Source organism: Marmota flaviventris, chromosome 3, assembly GCF_047511675.1.
Source record: "Marmota flaviventris isolate mMarFla1 chromosome 3, mMarFla1.hap1, whole genome shotgun sequence".
Taxonomy (NCBI): Eukaryota; Metazoa; Chordata; class Mammalia; order Rodentia; family Sciuridae; genus Marmota; species Marmota flaviventris.
The window spans coordinates 129635435-129660605 of NC_092500.1; the positions used below are offsets into that span (position 1 = coordinate 129635435).

General features: G+C 33.2%; 1 protein-coding gene across 1 annotated transcript in view; it reads right to left on the minus strand.

Moving 5' to 3' along the window:
* Positions 1 to 25171, minus strand: part of LOC114079384 (ovostatin-like) — a 60810-nt gene that overhangs the window by 24564 nt on the left and 11075 nt on the right. Inside the window, exons 4-12 of the mRNA XM_027920626.2 lie at positions 22876 to 22928; positions 19143 to 19163; positions 18384 to 18552; positions 17706 to 17790; positions 15447 to 15561; positions 12959 to 13073; positions 11147 to 11256; positions 3053 to 3211; positions 1937 to 2149 (exon numbers count right to left, since the gene is read on the minus strand). Of these exons, the coding sequence (XP_027776427.2) occupies positions 1937 to 2149; positions 3053 to 3211; positions 11147 to 11256; positions 12959 to 13073; positions 15447 to 15561; positions 17706 to 17790; positions 18384 to 18552; positions 19143 to 19163; positions 22876 to 22928 (1040 nt within the window). The remainder of the gene's footprint in view (positions 1 to 1936; positions 2150 to 3052; positions 3212 to 11146; positions 11257 to 12958; positions 13074 to 15446; positions 15562 to 17705; positions 17791 to 18383; positions 18553 to 19142; positions 19164 to 22875; positions 22929 to 25171) is intronic.

Consider the following 25171-nt stretch of genomic DNA (forward strand, 5'->3'; position numbering starts at 1 on the left):
AACTTACACAATTTTTCTGTTTTCCTTGTCTGAACAACATAACTGCAAATGTTTACCAGTGAACTCAGGATACAAGTATATGAGCATACAATCCTATTAACAATCTTCAAGAGAATTTAAGATTCATGGTTAAATTTCCTATAAAACAATTTAGTGTTACATATTCCAAATCAGTTCCTATGATCAAATGAAAAACTCTTCATTCATATTTGTAATTCCTGAATTATACTTAAATTTATTTATTTTAATGGAACACAGTTCACAGAGGCATTATCAAGAGACTTTCATGTTATTGCTACATGGAAGGAAATGGAGATCATTGAATGAATTAAGCTGGGCGCAGAAAGACCAGTATTGTGTGATACCACTCAGGTGGAATCTAAAAATGTTGATCTCATAGAAGTTGAGAGTAGAATGGTGGTGGCCAGAGGTTGGGTGAGTAAGAAGGAGGAAGGGATGACAAGAGGTTAATCAATGAATACAATGTTATAGTTAGGGGTGATAATTCCAGTGTGCTTTTGGACAGCAGAGTGACTATAGATAACAATAATGTACTGTGAAAGTGTACATAGTAAGACTTGAATTACCAGTGAGAATAGGAAAGTTCACTTCACCTGAGTGAGAAATGATGGGAAGAATCAACTAGAAAAAGGGGGTACAGGTGGTGCAGGTGCAGTGGCAGCAAAAGGGAAAGATGAAGGTTATGAACAACAAATGGGAAAAAGTTGAGAGAGGCTCCTGAGATAGATGTGGCTTGTCATTAAAAACAACAGGCTCATGAGTCAGCAGTAGAGAAGGCCAAAGGGCAGAATGCAGCTGGCTAGTGCGAGGCCCTACAGGAGGCAAAAGAGAAGGGCTGGCTGGCTGTTTTAATAGAGACAGGAAGCTATAGAATGTATTTCTATTAGAAGATTGAAATAACCCAAAAGGAAAACAATCACTTTAGATTTTTAGACTTAGGGAGGGAGAAAGGAAGGAAGGAAGGAAGGAAAGAAGGAAGGAAGGAAGGAAGGAAGGGAGGGAGGGAGGGAGGGAGGGAAGAAGGGAGGGAGGGTGGGTGGGTGGAAGGGAGGAAGGAAGGAAGGAAGGGAAAGGCAAACTTCCTATTTTAAATGGAAATCAGGAGAGGTAATCATAAAAGATTTATCAGAGCAGGAAAGGGTTGATCTTCAGCTGTTTCAAGAGGGAAACTAATGAGAAATAAACCAATTTGCCCACAGACCTAAAAATGGGCTCCCTCTGGAGTGGGAGCTATTGGATACTGAGATGGGCAGGGCGTGGCAGCAGGGAAGAGAGACGCAAAAGTCAGGGAGATATTTCAGTGTTATTGTACAGACTAGTTAAGAGGCTCAGCTTCTCACCCAAGGTTCTTTGACATTCCTCGCACAGCCATATGGCAATATTGCTGTTGAAATGTTGAAGAATTTCTGTACTGGTTGGTAGAGTCACTTCTCTGAGTTCCCACCCTGCCCTGCTAGGACCTATTCTCCACAACCAGTACCTCCACCTGCACCAGCTTAGCTAAGGGTTAGTGTGGAGTTATATAGTGTCCATTCTGATAATTTGGCATCCAGACTTACTGGTCCAAAATACTTTAATGTTTGTGGAAATGCTGAAGGAAAGAAAAATGTGAGTGAGAGATAGTATTTTAAAAAATGGGCAACTATGAAGAAGAGTGGCAAGGATGATGGAGTGAATCAAGGTTAGGGTAACATCCTCTGTCTGGTTCCTCTTTATTTATTTATTTATTTATTTAATTTAAAATGGGAGCTTTAAAACTTCAGTTGTGTTAAATTTTTTCTTCTATGTTTACTTTGACCTTTTTCATGATATTCAGGCCAAAGGATTTACATTAGGTTCAAAGAAGTCAAGAAGTCAAGAAGCAATTCTAGTTTGGGCAGAATGTTTCAGTTCATACCAAATAATTGAAGTTTACTGTATAGATTTTGTCTTCAAGGTCTTCCGTGTTGAGAAGGTAGTGCACTGTCACCTTCTTCTGCTGGTTGCACTTCAGTTCTTCCATCTCTGGGACAATCTTTAGGAAGCTATTAGTCCTGGAGTAGAATCGGGTCACAAAGTACTCTGCTTGTGGGTAACGAGGCAACACCCACCCCCGTGCATTGCAATTTTCATTGTCCTTGTAGGTTGCCTAGGCAAAAAATCAAATTTAGTTATTTTAAGGTAAAAAGAAAGGATAAGTGAAAGAATATTGCTAAAATGGTTTTTCATCATGGTGCTCTATCTCTAAAGGAAAATTTCAGGCCCATTCTTCATTAAGTCTGACTGAATTCCCTAATCCAACTTTCCAGTTATACTCTAGAATCACCACTATATTGTTTTTATGATTTATTATTTAAATCCTGTTTCAGTAATATTACACTGTTTTACTATGCTCTGTACTAAAGTGATGTTTTTACAAGTATGTATACACTGTATCTTTCAATATTATATGAAGAACATATGAATGCATACATAAGTTGATGTTGAAAATAATAACATAATGGAATTTTCTGAAAAGTGAAAAAAACTTTTTATCAAATAGTGCAAGGAGATTAATCTAACAATAGTCAATTACCAAACACACAAGTCTGTGAGGTCCTTTAAAAATATCTAGGAAAATTTGACATTTAGTCATTACTAAATCATTTAAGATACTAGGTTGCTTCTCTCTTGAATGTGTGCAGAGAAATTCTTTACATTATCCATGATAATAGATTACAAGATTTTACAAGTATTTTCCTCTATAGAAATGCAATTCTCTTTCTAGTTCAACAATAAAAGTGAAGTGTGGCTTATTTTCAGCTAATTTTCCTCTATATACTTTAATGTGTAGGCTAGCCTGCACTTTCTCAGGATTTGTAAAATAGTTATCTATTTTATAGAGACTATTTCTTTAATAGTTAACCATTTTGTAGCACTCTAAATTCAAACTAACATGATTCCCCCCCCCCCATTTCTATTCCAAAAATAAAATGTAGCATAAATGTAAACCTTAGTTAGCCAATATACTTTTGCTTGTTTGTTTTTCTCTACTTGCCTTTGGATAACTTACTTTCAAAGTGATGTTTGGGTATGTAAGCTTAGATGTGTCCAAGGAAAATTGTGCAATGCCATTTGTATCTGTGGTGTAGTTACCCACAATTTTGTCCTTTAGGTGCAATTGGATAACTTCATTTGGGATGGGGGAGTTGTCAGGATGAAGCAATTTAATCTGTTTAAGAGGAAGAAAAGCAATTTCTGAAGCATCTAATAAATTTGGGGATCAATTTTGATGAAACTGTCAAGCTGTGTCATGGACATGTCTCCTTTTGTGCTTCCTAGGTAGCTCCAATTCCTGTTGACTGCATGATGCATACCATCAATATTTTGTTCAATCTAAACTCCATTTCTTCTTCCAAAAAAGATCTTTGGAAATTCAAGTCCATATATATAATTGTATACTGAATGTTTTATAATAAAAATATCACAGAAACCCTCAAAATGCCATGATTTATTGCTACAACTTACTTTCTCTTTTTTCTTTTTCTCCTATTTCAATGACCAGCCCAACCATTCATTTAGCTACTGAAACCAAACCTACAATTTATAATTGTTAATAAAATATTTTTAATTTAAAATTTTATAATTCTTCTTTATAATTTATCATATTCATTCTCACCATTACTGCCTTATATCAATTTCTTATTTTTTTTCCTCATATACGTTGATGTCTCCAATCTGTATTCTGTAATGCTTCTATCCTTTCTTTATAGTGGCATAAAGTCAAATTCTCTAAAATTCATAACTCAGAATTTTTCTCCCTAAAACATTTCAGGGAATGCTGTTAAATCATTTATTAGTTAGAAATCTCATTCTCATTGTCTTACTGGTACAGGCAATATTAGCTTTTCAAAGTTCCTTACGAAACTGGCATGTTTGTAGTAGATATAACGCCTACATGAATATCTGTGCCAGTCATGAACCTTGAAGTGCACATTTCTTAACAACATCTAAGGCCACAGATATCAGGGGGAAAACCCTTTTTTTACAGCAACCCTTTTTTCAGCTCATGTGGTTTCTGAAAAACACCTGCCCTGATATTTCTGGCACCTGTTATTTTTCTATTGGTTCAAGTCTAATTTCAGTCCCTGTTTGGCTTTTGTAGACTCATGCCTCACTTGCACCACTTACATGGCCTTTAAATTCAGTATCAATTTATAGCTTGACCTCATAAAAAGTTTCAACTTATGATCCACAGGCCGTTGACACATGATACCCTGCTTCCATGATCCCCACAGACATTTATTTATTCTAATCTTGTTACACTTAAGAAAGATCCTTGAGCCCTTTCTAGTCACAGAAGGAATAATCCACAAGCTTCCTAGGGACGTTTTTTGTCATTACTTTGAAATAGGATTGCAAAAGGCATGCAACACTCTCTTTGTGTCACATGACACTCTCTATGTGTCATGTGTCTTACATATTTAAGCACTATCATTTTAGCCATCCAATAACACTACTACTGTCACTTACGGAGAAATTATCCTGTTAGCCCACACCATTGCTCCATTTTCATGTTCAAATATAGATACCTCTGGAAACCTTATCTCTGAAGTTTTGAAATTTACAGCAGATAGCACAAAGATGAAATAGTACTAGTAATAAACTTGCCATCCAAAGGACCACCTAACATTGCTGAGCCAAGTGTGGAGTTCTCTAATACTCAAAGCAGAGCCAGATGTGCCATTTGTAATTTATAATAATGCAGCTACTACAGTATGCATCACAGAGTAATCATTTAATTTCTAAAAAGTAGAAAAGGAATGATTGATTTTTACCAGCCCATCCCAGGGAGTGATCAGAGCATTTGCCATTAAGAAATATCTAAAAATCCGGAAGAGACAACTTCACACAACCATATTTTTTAATGAAAACAATTTTATTTATTAAGACTTAGTCATGTAGTATCCATACATACACATGAATGTATGTACATTCCATGTATGTATTATATTTCAAAATGCATTCTACTGTCATGTATGACTAAAAAAAAAGTTTTTAAAAAAGACTTAGTCATATCTGTTTATGACTGCCATCTGTCCCCCTATAATAGTCAAGGAGATGAGAGCTCTTAGGTTAGTTTCCAAGAACTAACTCTTTCAAATGCTAATGAAGAAAATATATCCACACTGAACAGCTGCATCATATTATGGTAGAACAGACTACTTTGCCAAGGATTCCTGAGCCATGTAGCTGTCACCTATCACCCTCTCCTGTAATAAGTTAGGACTCACCTCAGTTAGTTTTCCTAATTCTTCCCTATAGGAAGAGATATCCTGGGGTTCCTGATCATAGGGGGAGATGATGTTATACCTTCAGGAATTAAGAACATTTGAGAAGGAATGGTAAAGACCTGGGCTTTAGTAGCTAGGCTGAGGCTTAGCTTCTAAACACACACACAAACATACACACACACACGCCCTTCAGACCCAGATCCTGTGTAGGAGAAAAATAAATAAAATCTCTGAGCTAAGTTTAGAACATGGTTGACAAGTAAATTTTAGGGAATGATTATTAATTTTTAGATAAAATAATATCATTTAGATAATGTGCTCAAAAGTATCTCAAATTCCCCTTTGTTGAGAATTATTATTCTAGAGTTTACAAAACTCTATCATGCTTCATTTGTTAGCTAATGTATTTTGCCCTCTAGTAGCTATTTCGCAATGTTTGGAGACATTTTGAGCTGCAGCAAATGGGGAGGGGACCTGTGCTACTGACGTTTAACAAGAAGTCAGAGATCTTGCTAGACATCTGCCATACACAGGATGCAATCCACAGCAAAGTATTATTTGACCAAAAATTTAAATAGTGCCAAGACTATGAGACAGTGGCTAGAGAAATAATGTATCTAAGCAATTATTGGCAATGGCTGCCAACATCACAATAAGAAAGTCTGTTCTGTGAAAAATATATGATGATATCTATGAAGTTTTCTTGACTTCCTCCACAAAAATGAACTCCAATATGGTAAAGCACCTAAATCTAACTACCAGAGTACAGGAAATGTAAGAGACAGAGAAAAGTGTTAAATGATAACTGGCAGATGCAATCAGAAAAATCCAGCCTCTAGAAAAATCTGCAGGAAAAATTACAGTTTCCTAATAAACATATTTCAAGAAAACAAAAGAAAAAAGAAAGAGGATCCTTTTAATTTTAAATAGAACTAAGAGACACATTAACCAATAGAATCTATGGATCTTATTTCTATCCTGTTATGCTTAGATACATTATTTCTCTGTTACAATAACTTTAAAATATACTTAAAAATTATAGTTAGAGAGTTTAAAACTTGATTTTTCAGGAAGTACTATTCTGTTTTTGGATGGAATAATGGAATTGAGGTAATAGGTTTAAAAAACCCATTTATTTTAGAAAAAAATAATAAAGTGTTTAAAGAAGGACTGATACATCTATAATAATCTAAAAGGGAAGCTTAATTTGATAGCTGAATGTAGAAAATAAGTTTGGCATAAGTTTATAAATGTTTTACTTGAGTGATAGTACATGGTGGTTTATATACTTTTTCTATAATATTTTAAATATTTGAAATATTTTTTAACAAAAGTCACCTGTCGTTTTTTAACAAAATGTCATCAGATTCATAAAAAGCAGAATACATTTTAATACCCAAATGCAAAATAGTCTAATATCTAGAATAAGCAAGGTATCCTTAAATATGATAAACCAATAGAAACAGGCAGTTCTCAAAAGAGAAGGTTCAAATCACTAATAGGTAATGAGGGGATGGTGAAGCAAATGAGTAAAATGATAAATGCAAACTCAAGCAATAATGACAAATCACTTTAAAGCCCAATGGATTATCAAGATAATTGATTAATTGGATGATGCTAAATGTTGAGATGTGATGATGCAGTGCTATTGGAGCTGCTGGAATGTGAGACCTCTGAGTCTCTCCTGGGGACTTTGTAACTATTATTGTGAGCAATTTGGCAATAGCTAGTCAAACTTTACATGTATCTGATGGTGACCCAGCAATTCCACTGCAGAGGATATATTTTAGAGAAAGGTCTACACATAGAATTTTAAGAATATAAGTAAGTATATTAGAGTAAATAATTAAGATTGGAGTGGGGAGGAACTAAAGATAAAGGAGAAATAATAAACATATAAATAAAATAAGTGATATGTTCTATGTTATCATTTCATGATCTGAGGATTCTAATTAATTGAACCATTTGCATGGGAGCCTAAAATAGAAAATGTGACAGATCCTTGACATATATCTTAAAAGACAATTCATAACCTCTTATGCCCATAAATTTTTATTATCAGCAGTTTAGGAAATCCAGATAAGAATAATTTAGAAGAATTTTAGGATAAATGTATGTAACTATCTAGAAATATTGTCAAAAACAAGTTTATGCATTAAGCAGATGTGGTTATGAATTAAAATAGTCTAATGTGAAATAATAGGCAGTAAAATTGGAAATTAAAAAATTAAGATTTCAAAAACACTTAAATTTTAGGATAAAAATAGAAATAGAAATTTAAATGTATTAAATACTTAAGAAATAAGAAAAAACTTACAAGGAGAAATTTTAAGAACTGAGTAGAAGACAAGGTTAAAAAAAAGAGAGGCGGTTGAAAAAAAACTCTATGGGAATAGAAAACAAAAATAACATGGTAGAAGTAAATATACCTCTACCAGCATTAATGAAGAAATGGGTTAAACCTATTAATAAGGAAAATTTTTATATTGTATTTGAAAATTCATCTAGATACTCTTCATCATCAACATACATAAAAATATACAGAAGGTTAAAAACAGAGGAATTAAAAGTGATACTCAAAAACTGATTTTTAAAATATTAAAGCAGAATGGGAGAAGTGAAATGTACCAATAGGGATAAAAGGCTACATACATGATACAAAAAAATTTCAACACTGTCTGTGTGTGTATATGTATCAAACATTGGCAGAAATGACAAAAATAAGTTAACAAATCCATAATTATTGCAGAAATATTTAATTCAAACTCCAAAAATGTCCAACCAATAATTAAAAATTATGCAGAATATTTAACCTTCTCCAAATACCATCTGTCCTTGCTCAAGAAGCCTAGAGGGCTTGATCCATTGAACTAATGTGGAAACCAAGGAAATGGAATTTAAAAAACAGGACATTTGAAGCTGGAAAAAGCAAAGGGAAGTATCAAGATATCAGAGGAATTATCTTTGAGAATGACAATTACTTTTGAGAAACACAGAGAGCAATTCAGATGGATCAAGAATGATAGATGTAACGTGCATTTTGACCATATAATTAAAACTTTGGGAATAATTTTAGAACTTTTTGAACATTAGTAGTGACATGTACATAATAATAGCAAAGAAGAACCCAATATTGCACAAATGAGATTTAATCCTAGAATCCTAAATTGGTTATCCTGTGAAAAATAGATGCACATACTAACAGAATATAACAATTGAATGTCTACTTAGAAATATGTAATTCATTGGGGCACAGAGTGTAGAAGTGATGGGGCAGGTGTAAAAGGTTTGCTCTTCATCCTTTGTTTTGCAAAGTGACAGTTAATATTATTAATATTAATGAAGATTAATATTTGTGGGAATCTCTGAAAGAGTTAAAATAGTTGTTCCTAGAGAACTGCTCAGGACATAAAGCTCTTAAAGGGGAAGTGCTAGCTGTTCTTTATAGTTTTATCAATATTATTTTTTTTCTTTTTTTGAGGTACCGGGGATGGAACCCAGAGCCTCATGCATGCCAGGCAAGTGCTCTATCACTGAGTTACATTCCCAGACCTTTTTATTTTTTATTTTAAGATAGGGTCTAAGTTGCCCATGCTGGTGTTGAACTTGTGATCCTCCTGTCTCACCTCTTTAGTATCTGAAATTTCAGGTGTGGATCACACACCCAGAAAAATTTACTTATTTTTTTAATGTATAATCACAAACACAAATATTAGACCAAAAAAAAAATTAAAACCCTAAGTCATTCTTAGGTGAAAGAGAAAGTGAAAATACATGCTGTAAAATCATGAAAAATAATTATAACTAAACTTAAAGTGACTTAGATAATAATTTTTATGTAACATGTATTTTACCACAATTTCAAAACTAAAAATAGCACAGAAAAACACCTATGAAAAGTAAAGTAGTACTTAGAAATGTAAACATTTGAAAACATGAAAGTTTAACCTTAGTAATCATAGCAAGAAGTTAGGAATAAAATCCAAAGAAGAAAGGTTATAATAAAATTGAATGATAGTAAAATGTTATTTAAAATAAAATAAAAATAAAGATAAATAAGAAAGCCAACAACTAGTGGAGGAAAAAACCCACAAGACTAGGAATAGAAAATGAAAAATAAGTTGTGGTAGACTTATTTCTTCAAATCATAAGTGAATATTAGAAATGTTAATATAAATAATTTCAAAGCCTAGATTTAATGTGAAATACATACACACACACACACACACACACAATAACAAAATTACTTAAGAGAAAGAGAACATCTAAAATCAAAACTACTGAGAGCTCTCGTTAAACTTAAACAAGGAGATTCTTTGACTTGAGAATTTATTTTACAAAATTCTTGTGTTTAGAAGCCTGGAAGTTAAAATTTTTTTTTTTTTTAAAGAGAGAGAGAGAGAGAGAGAGAGAGAATTTTTTTTTAATATTTATTTTTAGTTTTCGGCGGATACAACATCTTTGAGGATCTAACCCGGGCCACACGCATGCCAGGTGAGCACGCTACTGCTTGAGCCACATCCCCAGCCCGGAAGATTAGATTTTTAAAAATGGATTCCTCAAAATGCATAACGTGACAAAAAGTCTGCTATTATATTTGATCTTCAATTTGGAGATTTAAGCCAATTAAAAAAAACAAACTATTAAACAATACTCCAGAAACTTAAGTATACAAAAGATGCTAAAAATATATCATTTTCTCACAAAATGTTCTTTTAATAGAATATGCTTTTAAATGGAACTGAAAAGATGTAAGAGACGAAGAGGAACCCAGGAAATCATTGGAAATCATTTGAGTTTGATGAAAATGTTTGAGGGAAACTCACCAGTCCAGAGAAAATTATTTCATATTTGGAAAATAATTTTATTCCTTGAAGGTATAATAATCCTCAACTTTACATATTAAGTAACAGAACATGGAAACATTTCAAACAAAAATGCATTGAGATAAAGGGGAGAAAAATTGTTAGCATATACTCAATGGCTGCTTAGTAAATGAAATTATCATATATTAAATTATCTATTTGCCAAAGCCAAACTTTAATCTAAATTTATTCATAAAATGGCTGTTACTGACATTTGTTTCCCAAGCCCTCTGGGTGATTCTGACACAGGATCAAGTTTGAGAAAAACTTCTCTGTAAGATCTAGTCCAGTAACTCACTTTTGCAATACTTTATTAGTGTTCTTGTATCAACTTAAATATCACTTCCTTAGAGAAACTTTCTATGACTATTTAGTCCAGAGTTTAGCAAATTTTCTATAAAGGATCATATAATAAATATGGTAAACTTTATGGGGCCAAATATTGTTTCTTTCTCACGTCCTTTGGTTGTTTTTATAATCTTTAAAAAATGATAAACCACTCCAAATCACTGGCTATAGAAAGGTAGGACTCTGTTGACTTTTGCCCAAGGAGTATGGTTTGCTAATTCCCTAATGTAGAACAGTTACTAAATGGTCAGTATTTCACTGACAGAGCACCCATGACTATAGTTCATTCATTGTTTATAAAATTATTTGTTTAATGTCTATTTTCTGTGAGCTATAAAACCCTCAAGGGCAAATAGTAGTGCTTTTATTTTTTTAATCCTAATTCTGATGCAGAATAAACAATTTATTTTTCAATCATGGACACTTGTGTGTGAAATGGGACAGCGTTAACAGTTACCACTTCATAAAAGGCATAAACCAAGACGGGTCTCTGAAAACTAATAGAATAAATCATCCTACAGTGCTTAACACAGAGTTTCTAATATTGTAATTTCTCAGAAAAGAGCTATTGGATAGATGAATGAATGAATGAACAAATAAGTGAAAGATAGATGAGAGAATAAATGAATGAGAAAGTAAAGAAGTTATCACTTTTCTTACCTGGCCCAAATAAGGGAGTCCCTGTTTGTAGATTGTCTCCATATTTTCAAATCTAATCTTCACCATTGATGAGTCTATGTTTATATACATGAATTTTGTAAGCTGAATACCTGCAGTAAATTAAGTATTATTAGGAAAATATCCTCAAAATATAGCCAAACCGAACTATAGAAAAAAATCTCAAAATGTCCTATTCTTTATAATAGTTCACTTTTTCTATGCAGTTTTAATACATGTTATTTTTTTCAGAAGTTTTGTAAAGTAAATTAATAAAGATGGGAAAAATCAAAAAAGCTTATCATTCTTGACCAGTACTCTTGGTCTTTATACACTGTTCAATTCATTTATTAGTCTTTCATGATGGATTAACGTCACTGATTTCTGATTATTCTTTTTTCTTTTGGGGGGTACTGGGGATTGAACTCAGGGGCACTCGACCACTGAGCCACATCCCCAGCCCTATTTTGTATTTTATTTATGGACAGGGTTTCACTGAGTTGCTTAGTACCTCACTTTTGCTGAGGATGGCTTTGAATTCTGGATCCTCCCGCCTTAGCCTCTCAAGCCTTTGCGATTATAGGCTTGTGCCACTATGCCCAGTTGTTTTCTTATTATTCATCAGTAATGGTTTGAAACTTTTATTTCACAATCTTCCTGCTTAAAACATACATTTTAATCTATTCATAGTAAGAAAGGTAATATATGTATATTATTAGAAATTTAAAAATTTTAAGAAGATAATGCAAATTTTTAAACATGCCAAAGAAAACAAAATTTAACAAGTTAGACTATTTTCTGCAAGTTTTTTTATCCTTTAAATTATCATTTATAATAATGCAGTTGGGATTATAAATGTGTGTAAATACATATGTGTATCTGCATTGTAAAAAATATGTAGTTTGACATTATGTTTTTAAACATTATTTTGAGGTTTTGATACTTTTCTAAAAACCTAGTTCTTTTAATGACTGTATAACATTGCAGCCATAAATGTATGTTATCATTTAGTTAGCTACCTTTCATTATTTATTTTGTTTAATGTGACAAATATATTTAATTATCCATTAAATTTTTATTTATTACTTGAATTTCCTGTGACAGATGTGTCACAGGACATGGATTTCCTGTGACATGGATGTGACAGATATCTCTAAAACTTTGAATATGGATTGAAGCATATTAGTATTTAAGATATCATGGACAGAAATTTTTACTGAAATATCACATAGGTGAATTAAAGAAAGTCTATTTTAACAGAAAGGAAATGGTCAGAACAGGACCATTTCAAGAAAAAGAATTTAATGAAGAGAGAGAAATATACTGCATCAGAGAGATAAAAAATTAGTCATTAGAAATATATTCCTGGTTGTGGGTTAAAGATATTTCATTGAATTTCTTTTCAGAAGTTTGGTGATATTCTCAAAAAACTATATTCTACTTCCCTTGTTTCGATTCTATGCTCCCCCCAAAATTTTGCAATCAACCACTATATTTCTCAGTTACATATTGCAATGATTAAGGAAAGGGAATATACCAATATTCAAAACATATCTTCCCTTTATATGCTAATACACTAGCATTCTGAATTCTACTTTAGTCTCATTTGAAAGTAATATTTATCCATCCATCAATAGGTGTCTAAAACCTTATGGTTAAAATAAGAAACAGAGTTTGGATCTAAAAAAATGGTAACATATCCTATGCAAAAAATGACTATATTATCATATTAACATTGTGAAATTAACCTTAGTAGATAATAGTTCAAATAGGAAAATGTTATCCACTGGGGTCTTACTGTTTAAGGAGCATTACCTGTTCCACTTTCTGTGACAAGAACGTATACTTTAAAGTAACTCTGATATCCTTCCCGGTTTAACTCAAAAGCATCTGTGTTAATAAGCTGGGAGACACAGCCATCTTTCCCCATCTGAAACATTAATGAATGTAATAATAAAAGATAAGTCAAATTTTAAAGACTATAAGAAATACCAGTTTTGGAAAAAAATATGTAACCTACAGGAAGCAACATTAAGAGAAATGTTTTACTCAAATTTGAACTTTATAAAATAATTCATTGTGTTTATATGCTTCAAAATTTCAGTTCATGTATTTAACTCTGACTTCATTTGAATTGTTAACAAATATCAACTCTCACAATTCTGAGTTAAAGAGAATATGAGTTAAACAGAACACTCCTGGCGGTATTACTTTGTTAATCTATAAGCTAACACATCTAAATCTGATCACATTTACTCAGATGTGATATTGCGATTTTGTTAATTTCAACCATATTCCTTTTCAGTTTTGAAACTGTGTTTTATGTTTTGTAGTTACTATGCCTTGAATATTTATTGAATTAAAATTTATATGGCAGTTAAGGACATAGGCTTTTGAGTCAAACACTGGGATTTTAATATTGGTTCTATCACTTACTACTTGGTATAAAGCAAGATGTTACAGCCATATTGCTGTAAAGTGGTTAGCATAGTGCCTGGTACTTAGTGAACATTTAGTAAATGGTAGGTATTATTCTTATTAGATTCTTTGAATTTGTCTCAATGTCTATTTGGTCAACTTAGAATGCCTCATTGGGGACTTTTTAAAATGTCATAATTAGGAAATGGTTAAACAGAAAGAATTGAAAATATTTAAAAGATATTTAGGTTGGTGATGAAATGTGTTCATAGATTAGTAGATTATTGCAGGACAACTGAGCTGCTGTTGTACTCCTTCATCTTGAGATCAGGAAACTGGGTCCTTGAGTGGCAGGTTAAAATCCTATGCCATTTTATACTCAGCATATGTGAGGCCCTGTGTTGGACCCATAGCACCACCAAAACAAGAGAAATAATACCAAACCAGAATCATATGCTGCTTCTCAGGGCCCCTGAAACTCAATGAAATCCTCAAGACAGTTCCACAATCTTAAAGGTCCAGGTAAATTTCATTAGAGTTAAAGGTTAGCAGTCAGGTAAATCATTTAGGCTACACTCCTGCTGTATTTTAAATTTAAATATCTCTCAAATCTTTTGAAGGGAATCTACATAACATAAGCTTCTTTGTAATTCATTTTGGGATCTATCCACCCCCATGTTCTTGGCTTATATTGGTTCATTCTTTTTCCTGAGTGTGCATCTAATAAATATAATGACCACTTCATAAAAAGCAAGCCCCATGAGGACAGGACCAGGTCTGTGTGGTTTAACACTGGAGCTTCTAAACACAATAATATTTATATATTAAAGGAACTCAATATTGAATAAATAAATGGAGAAAATTCTGTAGCCTCTGAAATGCCTAAGGATATAGCAATGCTACTAATATATACATTTGACATCATGCAATATACTTAAGCTTCTCCCTACTTTAATCCATTCATCTGCAGATGAGTGATAATAACAGTACTATACATATACAGTTCTTTTAATAGTTAAATGTATATGAACTACTTAATCCTAGCATTTGACACAACCATAATATGTTGGCTATTATAATTATTACTGTTTTTATTGTTTATTGTTCAAATTCAACTTTTAAACTTAAGAACCAGAGGATTCACAATTATTTTTAACAAAAATTCTTCTCTATAAATAATAGAAATATATAACGTGTGTGTATGTATAGTACATGTGTGTGGGTGTGCTGCTATTTGTGATACAGAGATGTAAGTAGCAGTTGTGTATTAACAAGTCAAACTCTGGCATAATTATAATTGAAGTCCTTGCCATATCCTAGCTTTGTTGGTTCAATTTTCTGATGCTGGTTCTCAAGGTTTACTTGAATCTTTTCAGGAAATTCCTCCCCTTAGGAGTTTGGAAAAGTTAATTCCTCTTGTTAGCAGATAAGAATTTCGCCTGTTATATGTACCATCTGGAAATTCTGTAAACACCCAACTCCAATGAGAAAAGATTGAGAAAAAAAATCACCCATCTAATAATCTTGAAGACACATGAACATCTTCATATCTCCCTGACTATATCTAGAAAGTATAAAGTGAAAGATATATCCCATGTAGTACATTGTTAGAGTATAGATTTTGATATGGAACCAAATTCATTTTTAATTAATAGAAATTTACTCCAGAGCTTTCCAGTAATACAACCTGTGTTTTGTCATTTAATAGAACATGAGAAGTTAGCAAGAAAAAACAATAGAAATTTTAAAAATGGAAATAGGTATATAGAAGAGAAGTATAATTTTTAATTCTAAAGAGAGAAACAAGAAGAAAGGAAGGTAAATGGAAGCTGAGGTCATAAGGTTAATGCACAGTTATTTATGATTTTGCAGATGTGCCTCTTACCTGAAGAGTAAAATTTTTACAGAGTGAATTGAGAGGTCCACAAGTACCATAAAAAGTAGATGCCCTGCATACACTAAGGTGAACTTTCCCCTCCACTGGTTTGCCATAGGTGTATCTAATAAAATGATATAACAAGAATACAACCATAAAATCCAATGGTATAATTAGTTTGCATAGAATTGTTTGAAAGATTTATAGTGCCTAAAACCACCATTGCCACAACAAGTTATCTTACATTTTATTTTCTGGAGTAAATCTAAACAATGGTATTGACTAAAACTAAACTGATGACTTTGGGCCAACATATATTTTAATTAAAATGGTCAAACTAGACAACATGTAGAACTAATTTATGTAAGTCACTAAAATACAGAATAAATGAAAAAAATAATAATAAGGGAAAGGTATACAAGATCATTGATTGTTTCATTTCTTAGGATAGTACTTTACTTCTTTTAGCTTTTTTGTGTTTCAAAAATATTGTATATGAGCATTTATTATTCTTATGGACTAAACTTTTAAAACAAATTATATTTATTTTTATTTATATCTAAGTACACAAATAAATTATCATTATTAAAAATTCAAGTAATAGGTTTAAAAGAACAAAATTGTCTATAAGAAATAATGGTAGATCCTCTGGACTACATTTTATAATTCCTCAATTTCATTTTCCAAGTCACTAATTCTCCCTTCAGCACCATCCATTCTTTCAGTCAGTATATATACATACATATTATATATTCTTACTGTATCAATCAATATGGTTAATTTTAAAGGTACACTATTGACTCAGTCATATTTATTTCTAAGCTTTTATTATGGATGATCTTCAATTATTTTTCCAGGTATAAATTGCTCAATTTTTTAGCTTAATGCTAGGATTTAAAATTGTTAGAATCTTCAACTACTTACTCATTTATACTTATGTTTTATGCTTTCCAGTTGGCTTTTCCCAGAGAGCCTTATCACACTTAATTGCAATGTTTCTCCAGCAAAAATGACACAGACAAGAATCACAGGACATCTGGGCTCTTAGGATTTCCATTTCTCACAGGTACTTGCCTGGTACTTGTCTGCCTCTATAATCCAAGTACAGTGAAACTTTCCTGACCTTTATTTCTCCTCCCACTCTGGAGGTTACACTCAAGATAGCCACATCCCTTCTTTACCATCCTAAATTTCCAGTGTAGGGTGAACACAAGCAGAAACTCTGTTTATAATTAGAAATTACAGGTTATAAAATAAATTGATATTTGCATTCTTGCTGTCTTTGCTAGTTATGAAATTTCTGCCAACTGTTTATTTAGTGGCAAAGGGAGGGAGAAAATTACTTGAACTGTCTGGCTATTACCACTGCCATATACTAACTGAGCATCTTGTTATGTGCCCTCCAAGTCCTTGTCTGCCCTTGATATTCTCCACACATTGTACCAGGATTGCCCAGGAGCAATTTGAGATCTTATGGCAGTTTTCTTTATGATACATTTTGACCTATGCTTTTCTTCTCTAATCATGTAATATAAGAAGAACTTTCATCAAGAAGTCAGAGTAAACACATGATAATACCAGCAGAGCTCTCTTGAAATGGGAATTCCATATATCAACCACATAATCACTGCAGATTTTATGGTATTTTTTTAAAAAAATACTGGGGTGCAACCATTATGTGAAGCTTTCCCCTCCCTCTTAAATCATGCCAGTATTATCTAAAAGTCATTTATTACTACATTGTGTTTGGTGCAATATTAGGATGTGTAAAGTATGCTTGAATATACATTAATGTGGGAGTACATTAATGTGTTGCATTTTGGATTTTTCATTCATCATAATGTTTCATCAAGTAACTTCCTAGTTCTTATGACATTGTACATTCACACTATCCAAATCAGCATCAACTGGTTACATGTAATGTGGCTAGTGCAACTGAGGGATTGGAATGTTTAATTTTATTTAATTTTGGAATATAATTACCCACAAAGGGGCACTCAGTAGATACTGCATTGGATGGTATAAAACAATGTGTTATGTTGTAAGACAATAATCAGTAGTCAAACTGTTACTTAACATGTGTCATATTCCAATAATTATTGATGTAATTATATTTAACATTATTTGAAGTAAAATCAGCAAGGTAATTTTATATTGTCCTTTTCCTTTGTCTTCCATCATTTTTTATTGTGCTTCTTTTTAGCTACCTTTTGTACTCTATTCTATTTCCATTAATACATCATTTTATTGTGTACAATTTGTACTTACGAGGCACAGACATTAACTTTGAATTCAGAGTCCACAATTAAGATGTTTCCTGGTGCATCCACAGTCATTTGAAATTTGGGTAACACTGTTCGTAAAAAGAAAAAAGGCAACCTTATAAGGCATTATATAAAGGCATTCATATAAAGCAATTTTCCCCTTTTATAATCCATGGTTCTTTGCCAATATTTGTTGTTAATTAAGAGTGTTAGGAAGATGCAGAAGTACATAGGGCTGGACTTTGAAATTGAATAGGAAAATGCGGGCGTGCATTCCAAATCCATAACTTCTGAAATATTGATTTTGGGTAAGTGTTTCTCAATGTCTTCATCTGTAAAATGAGAATTATGATATCATTATGAAATTTTATGATGATTTACTGAAATCCTACAAGCAGCACTCCTCCTTACATAGCTAATGTGAATTCCTTTTTTTTTTTTTTATAAAAAGTGCTTCAAAGCATAAATATGGCCAAAAAAGAAAGTGAAACCATCATATTAACTCAGTTCTAGACATCACGAAAGAAAAATAGAATAGACATCCTAGGTCAACAGAAAAATGTGTGACGATTAAGAGGAAAGCTTCAGAGATGCACAATTACTAAGTACAGGCCTTCGGAAAAATGGATAGTTTTACATGTTTTCTTATTAATATATCATATTTTTGTAGCCGCATGTTTACCATATTCTTCCACAGAGAAATAGTGGTATTCTTTGTTTCCAGAGCCCATCTCCACGGTGATCTCATACCATCCTAGGATGGACTCCTGGATTAACTGGAAGGAGAGTGGTAGCACGCCTTTCACAGCCTTTTCATTAACCCACCGTTGTATCTGATTACCCTGTGGGTCCTGAGGAGGAATAACGTATATTGTGTTGCATTTTGGATTTTTCATTCATCATAACGTTTCATCAAGTAACTTCCTAGTTCTTAAAATGCTAATCTGCTGATTTAAAACACAAGTTTTAAATGATTCACCATGGAGAAATGATTGTTGTTTTGAATGGATTCATATCTCTATATATCAGAGCATTTAGTATATTTTTATGTCTGTATTTATTTATTTATTTTTGCAGTACTGGGGATTCAATTATCATATCTCTAGAATTATTATTTTGTTACAGCTGTTTTCTGCATCAAAATTTCAGTTCTTATAGGTGAACTACATTTTGACCCCAGTGCACTTTTAGACACATTCAATAAGTGTTAAATGAATTATACTGGCTTCCTGTCATATTAAAAAATAGATGTGAATTTAAATCAAAGAGAAGGAAAATAACTTATTTCTATTCTCTTGAGGATGGCTACACAAACTAAATAATATCTTACCAATTTAAATAGATAATGTTCCCCGCCAACTGCCTTTTAATACTGAGGTTTGAGGAGATGCTCTAAAACGGAGGTGGAAAATTAACCCTCTTAAACTTGCAGTTACCTTACCTTGAGGGTGATTACTGGATACTGAAATAAAAATAAAATAATGTTAATATATGAACTCTCAAGATTGATTTTAATCACTGAGTACAGAGATTAATTATAAAACTATTATTGAATAAGTAAGTATACATAAGCAGATAATTTAAGAAAACTCAAGTATTAATTCCTGACTGAAAGTTTGAATGTCTATTATGTATATTGAATCTGCTCATAGTTTCCAAGAATTTTCATTGACTTCTTGCTTTCACAAATGCACACCTTGCATTCTCAGCAAGCAATCCTGTTCTTAGGTCTTTCCAACATAATAAAAAGACTTCTCTGACCTTATGATTTACTTCCTTATGGACAATCCATGGCCAGTCTTCAATCTAGCAGTGACAATGTTTTACACTGCTGGTTGACTTCTGAAATACTTTGATCATTTAAGTTTTATATTATTTATCTTAAATTTTTAATTTTTCTTTATGCTTTTTTTTCTGTATAAGTTGAGTAAATAATCTTAGGCATTTGTTTTAAATCTGGCCCCGGGGTCTTCTCTCCTTTGCCTTCCTGCATCTGTTTGCACAGCCCCGCAGTTCTCACTAGTGCATACCATTCTCTGCCCCCCTAGACCCACAAAGTCAACCGTTTGCTTTTCATCTCTTAGTGCAATCTCTCAGGACACTAAAACTAAGAAGCCTGTAATTTAGAATCCATGGGACAGATGTGAACAGGCTAAGGGGTAAGTTAAAACAGCTACCTAAGCTTCTTTACTCACCCCTCAAAACAAAGTGCTACTCCCTACAAACTGTAAAACATGATAAATCTAATAAAATGATAAAACATACATGTAGAGAAATACAAACAGGATCCATAGCTTTTGGAATTCTTAGAACTGAAAAATAAAGGAGCAGAATTGGGGTATCTATTTGTATTATAGAATCATAAAATGGGTTTCTTTGATGAAATGTCAAGATGGTGTTGAAGATAACTACTATGTGTTATTAACTCAAACATTAAGGGATACAGATCTTCTCATGGGACTCCTCACAGGAGAGAAATAAATAACTCTTATCCATAGGTGGCATAGGGAGAGGTTGACCACTTGGACCAAATTCTAATAATGAGGGTCAAAGTTAGAGTACTATCTCTTTTTTAAAAACTATTTGTGATGCTTCCAGTGCAGATGATTTTCATTGTGTTTAATATTTAAAATCTTTATTACTTTGTCTAGTTTTTACTAAGGATAGAGTACTTCACAAAACTAGTATGCAAAAATCAAGTAAAAGTATAATATCATTGTTCTAAGATGCTAGTTTTCTTCAAAAACAAAGATTGAAATGGAGTTGAATCTTCTCTAGTAAAAAATTAATCTGCACAACCAGCCCAGGACCAAGACCATCTTCATGTCACCTTCTGAATGAAGGGAAAGAAGACTGGGAAGGAGAAATTAGGTGCATGCTCTATATCTTTGTCCGTTTGATAATTATATCACTACTATGTTTTGGTAATTGTCATCAAAATTACTATGAATTCCTGATCTTGTAGAAGGAACCATATATTGAGTCACTTATTTAAATGGAATATGATACTGAAACAGTGGTTGACCTTAGAAATATTGGTCTGAAAATACACAAAATGTAATCTTCAAATCATTACCATTTTTGGAAAGGCTACATTAATTTTGATCTCGGTACAAAAGTAAATCTTCTTTGCTATGCCATAGAATCTTTCCCAGAAGTGACTGATACAAATGATATTATTTTCTGTGACCAATATTTGAAGAAGAATTATTTGATTCTATTTGCTTCGTGTAAATGCAATAATTACTAAATGTGGAAATAAGATGATAATATTTGGTTTTATTGACAATAAAAACAAACAATACTGGTAGAAGATCCTAACAAGGGAGACCCTCAGATTTTCAGGGGACCCTGCACTTTCCCATGGTCCTCCTAGTCAAGGCTAGTTATGTTTGACTCAATGATTACAGTAGAAATATTTGCTGCTTTGTTTAAAGAAAAGAAAAGCATCCTTAAAAACAAAATGACTTTCAACCTTGAACCAAGGAGAACAGGGAGCATTTGGTGTCTCCTAGAAGTGATTTAGGATTGAAATTACTAAAAGAATTTTTAGCATTCAAAATAGGTATATGTTCTAGAAGTTAAAAAATAAGAAGCAATTCTACAAGATTACTGTAGCTATAGGAAATGGGGAAAAAAGATGTTCATTAAAAGAGATGATGTCTTAACTATTTAAGGATGAGGATTATTTGGAAGGAGAAAGAAATAGTCAACCTACAGAGAAACCATCTATTTAGCTTCTATAAGCTTAACAAGCTTTGATGTAACTGCTCAGTCGATGAGTCAATGTGGGACACCACAACAGAATGGCTAGTTCTCACGAATCCCTTTCTAAATATCTTACTATCCCTAATTTAACCATTGGATCATCTGTTTTTTAAGGAGTGGCTTAGCTTCACCTCTCCCTGACACCTGATGTAGCCAATGCTCTCTATCAGATCACTTTTTCTGGTTCTTTGCACCCAGCCCCAATTTCCCTGAGCTCTGTTCCTACTAGCAGCATTTAATTTTGAACTTCTTGAGAGCCCTGTCATTGGGCCTCTTGGCAAGTTCCTGGGAGGTTATTTCTACATAGGGGACTGCCCCAACCAACAAGTGTCTGGTGCTGAAATATGAAAATATTTCTAAAAATGGAACAAACATGTGTTCTGGAGCTTCCTGCCCATCAGGCTGATGACTTAGCCTGAAACCAGTTGCACACATGCTTGGCTTCTTCCTTCACACTGTCCTGCTTCCCACAACTCCCATATTGAATTCTCTTGAAGCACTTCCTTAATAATTTATTCTTTCATTTTTCTCTGTCTCAGAATCTGATTCTGAGGAAATGACTTAAATTAATGCTTCTCTTGATATAGGGACTAAGATCTTGGGACTATTAAAGCAGACTCACTTAACATTCTTGATAATTTAAAATATGAAGCAACCATAATGCTTTCATTCAGACATTATAAATTCATTCATGCAAGCATTATACAATGTTATTCATGCTGTATAATACTCATTCACTCAATACAGAATTTACCCACTATATAATTTTAAAACCTATGATCTGCCATATTCTTTTCTTCCAGATGCCAAGGATACAATGATTCATTTTCTTTTATGTTTTTAATGCCACTTTCCTTATGGTAATTTTTCTTCTTCCCAACAAACTCAGTTCTAATGTAATCATTTGGGAGGAATCAATGATTTATATCTTCTCTATCTTTGGATAACAGTTTACGTAGCACAGTGCTTTATAGTGGTGGGAGTTCAGTAAATTATAGAATTCTGATTAAAATTGGAAAATATATTTATTTTGTTGATCAAAGAGAGAGACACAGAGGGAGAAGGAAGAGGGAGAGGGGGAGAGAGGGGAGGGAGGCGAGGGAAAGGGAGAAAGAGAGAGGGGGAAGGGAGAGATACAGAGAGAGAGGAGAAGAAAAAGGAGGAAGAGGATGAACAGGAGGGAGAGAGGAAAGAAGGAGGAAGAGTAGGGGGAGAAGGAGAAGTGGAGGATGAGGGAGAAGAAGAAGTATTATAATTCTAAGTGAGGAACACCATGGGTCATAGACTGACTAATGGGAACACAGAACTAACAATTTAAGTCTGATTTCTTTTTTTTCATAGATTAATTTTATAAGGCAAGAAACAGAACTATGTATATGCTCAACATATTTCCAAGTATAACTTACCATTTCCTCAACAGGCTTCAAATAATCATCCAGAGACATAACTCGAATCATCACTGAAGAAGGAAATAAAACACTATTTATCATTAAAAACTATCATAACAGTTTTTCTCCTAAATAGATTAACCTAGTGAATCAGAAAGCATGAGACTACCGCAAACTGTAATGAGTAGAAACACATATATCCAAAGTGATCCAAATCAAATACAGGGGCTATGATCTTGGGACTGTTAAAGCAGCTTCAGGAAAGAGTTCAGTAAAATGACTTTCTCATTCTTTTACTGCCATCTGCACTTTCTCCTCCCATGTACCATCATAAAATGTGATCAAGGTTGCTTAATTACTTTCTTAAAATAATGAAAGAAAGAGGAAGCAAGTGAGATAAGTTAACTTTATCTTACTTGTACAATTCATCCCAGAAATTTTGTGTGGACTTAATTCAAATATGCTTTTTTTTCCCTGTCTATAGGTCATTAACTAATTCTCTTCTTCCAAAATATGCAGTGTAAGCAACTGCAGGCCCCTCTACTCTCCCACTCTTCTTTATGTCCTATCTGTTCTTAGCCTGATGGCCCTTGTCAAATCCATGTTACAGTGCTGTCAATGAAATTCATTCTGCTTAAAGGTGTTTTCTTTTGCCCCTATTTTCCTCACAGAATGTTCTTTCAATTTCTTTTCTGCACTGAGGTTACCTTTTGCCCTTTAGGTCTCTCTAATGGGAATAATTCATCGTCCACATGACTTAAAAATGGGAATAAGTGAACGTGTTAGCGTTCACCAATAATCTTAGTGGCTGGAGTTGCTGAGGCAGGAGGATTGGGAGTTCAAAACCAGCCTCAATAAAAGTGAGATGCTAAGCAACTCAGGGAGACCCTATAACTCAGTGAGACCCTGTCTCTAAATAAAATACAAAATAGGGCTGGGGATATGGCTCAGTGGTCAGGTGCTCCTGAGTTCAATCCCTGATACCTCCTGCACCCAAAATGGGAGTAAGCAAATTCCCGAAGTTACACTTCCAATGAAACAATTTCCTTTTGCTGTAATTAAAGAGAAAGTATTTTAGATGTCATTTGTTTAAAAAAAAAAGCAAGTAGCTATTGTCTGTTTAAATAATATAAAGGATTTCAATGAGTTAATGGCCTTCTTTTCTACCAGCTAAAGATATCATAGACCATTTTAAAAGGCTCCATGGGGTGGGGTCCTTTAGTTGTCCTTTTAAGGAAAGTGAAGATTGGTGTCAAAATTTGTGTCAATAGGTCAATGTTATTACACTTTGGGGAAAAAAGCCATGCATTTATAGGGTCAGATGGTTAAAACCCTGTGTTGTCATCTGGTTAAAGCCCTTTAAATGGGTTTTTCAAACTGAGTTAGAGATCGGCTTTGTTAATCTCATTCTTCCAGACTATTGACCCTCTTCTTATTTCAATTTACTTATGCACATACTCATTTTTTAAATGTTCATTGAGAATATATTTTATCACTCATATGTGTGTGCATGGATTATTGTCAAGTGATGAAGATAAAGAAAAAATGCCTCTGTATATCATAGACCTGTCATAAACTGGCAGAGAAATCCCAATCTTATTAAGTCTTATGATTTTAAATGTGATTTCCTGTTGATGGCTCCCGAAAGTCACTGCTCCAACCCTTTCTTCTAATCTAAGGATTTATAAAACATACTTCCTACTTGCCTACTTATCTGCCTTGTTGTTTAAAAACCATCTTGTGTTTAATGTGTCTAAAAATTAACTCCACTGATACTTTTTTTTTTTTTTTTTTTTGGTGGTGCTAGGGATTGAACCCAGGGCTTTGAGCATGCAAGGCAAGCTCTCTACTAACTGAGCTATTATCACCAGTTAAAAATGAACTCAATTTCCTCATTTAAACTTACTCTTGTCCTACTCTTTCACATTTTATAAAAGGGTATTTTTATAACTACAGGTGTTCACATCAGAAATCCTGGATTTCTTCCAATGTTACTTCCCTATATACTTGCGAAATACTGTGCTTCCCTTGTCTCTTGCCCAGAATGACTCTCCCCACCCATGTTGCACAACTTCACTTTACTGAAGCCTTTGCTCAATTACCTTAAACAAGTATTTTCCTCTAGCCCCAATCCTTCCACCCACTTGTTAGCACTGCCATTTAGACACTGATTTTTCCTTTAGTCTGTCATTAAGTTTATTCAACACATAAAGGTCTTTTTCTTGGTCTCTTTCAAGATACACTAACTGGATCTCTGCCATTGGAGTTGCCCTAAACTACTTAATCCTTCTATAGTCATAAAAGCAAACCTTTG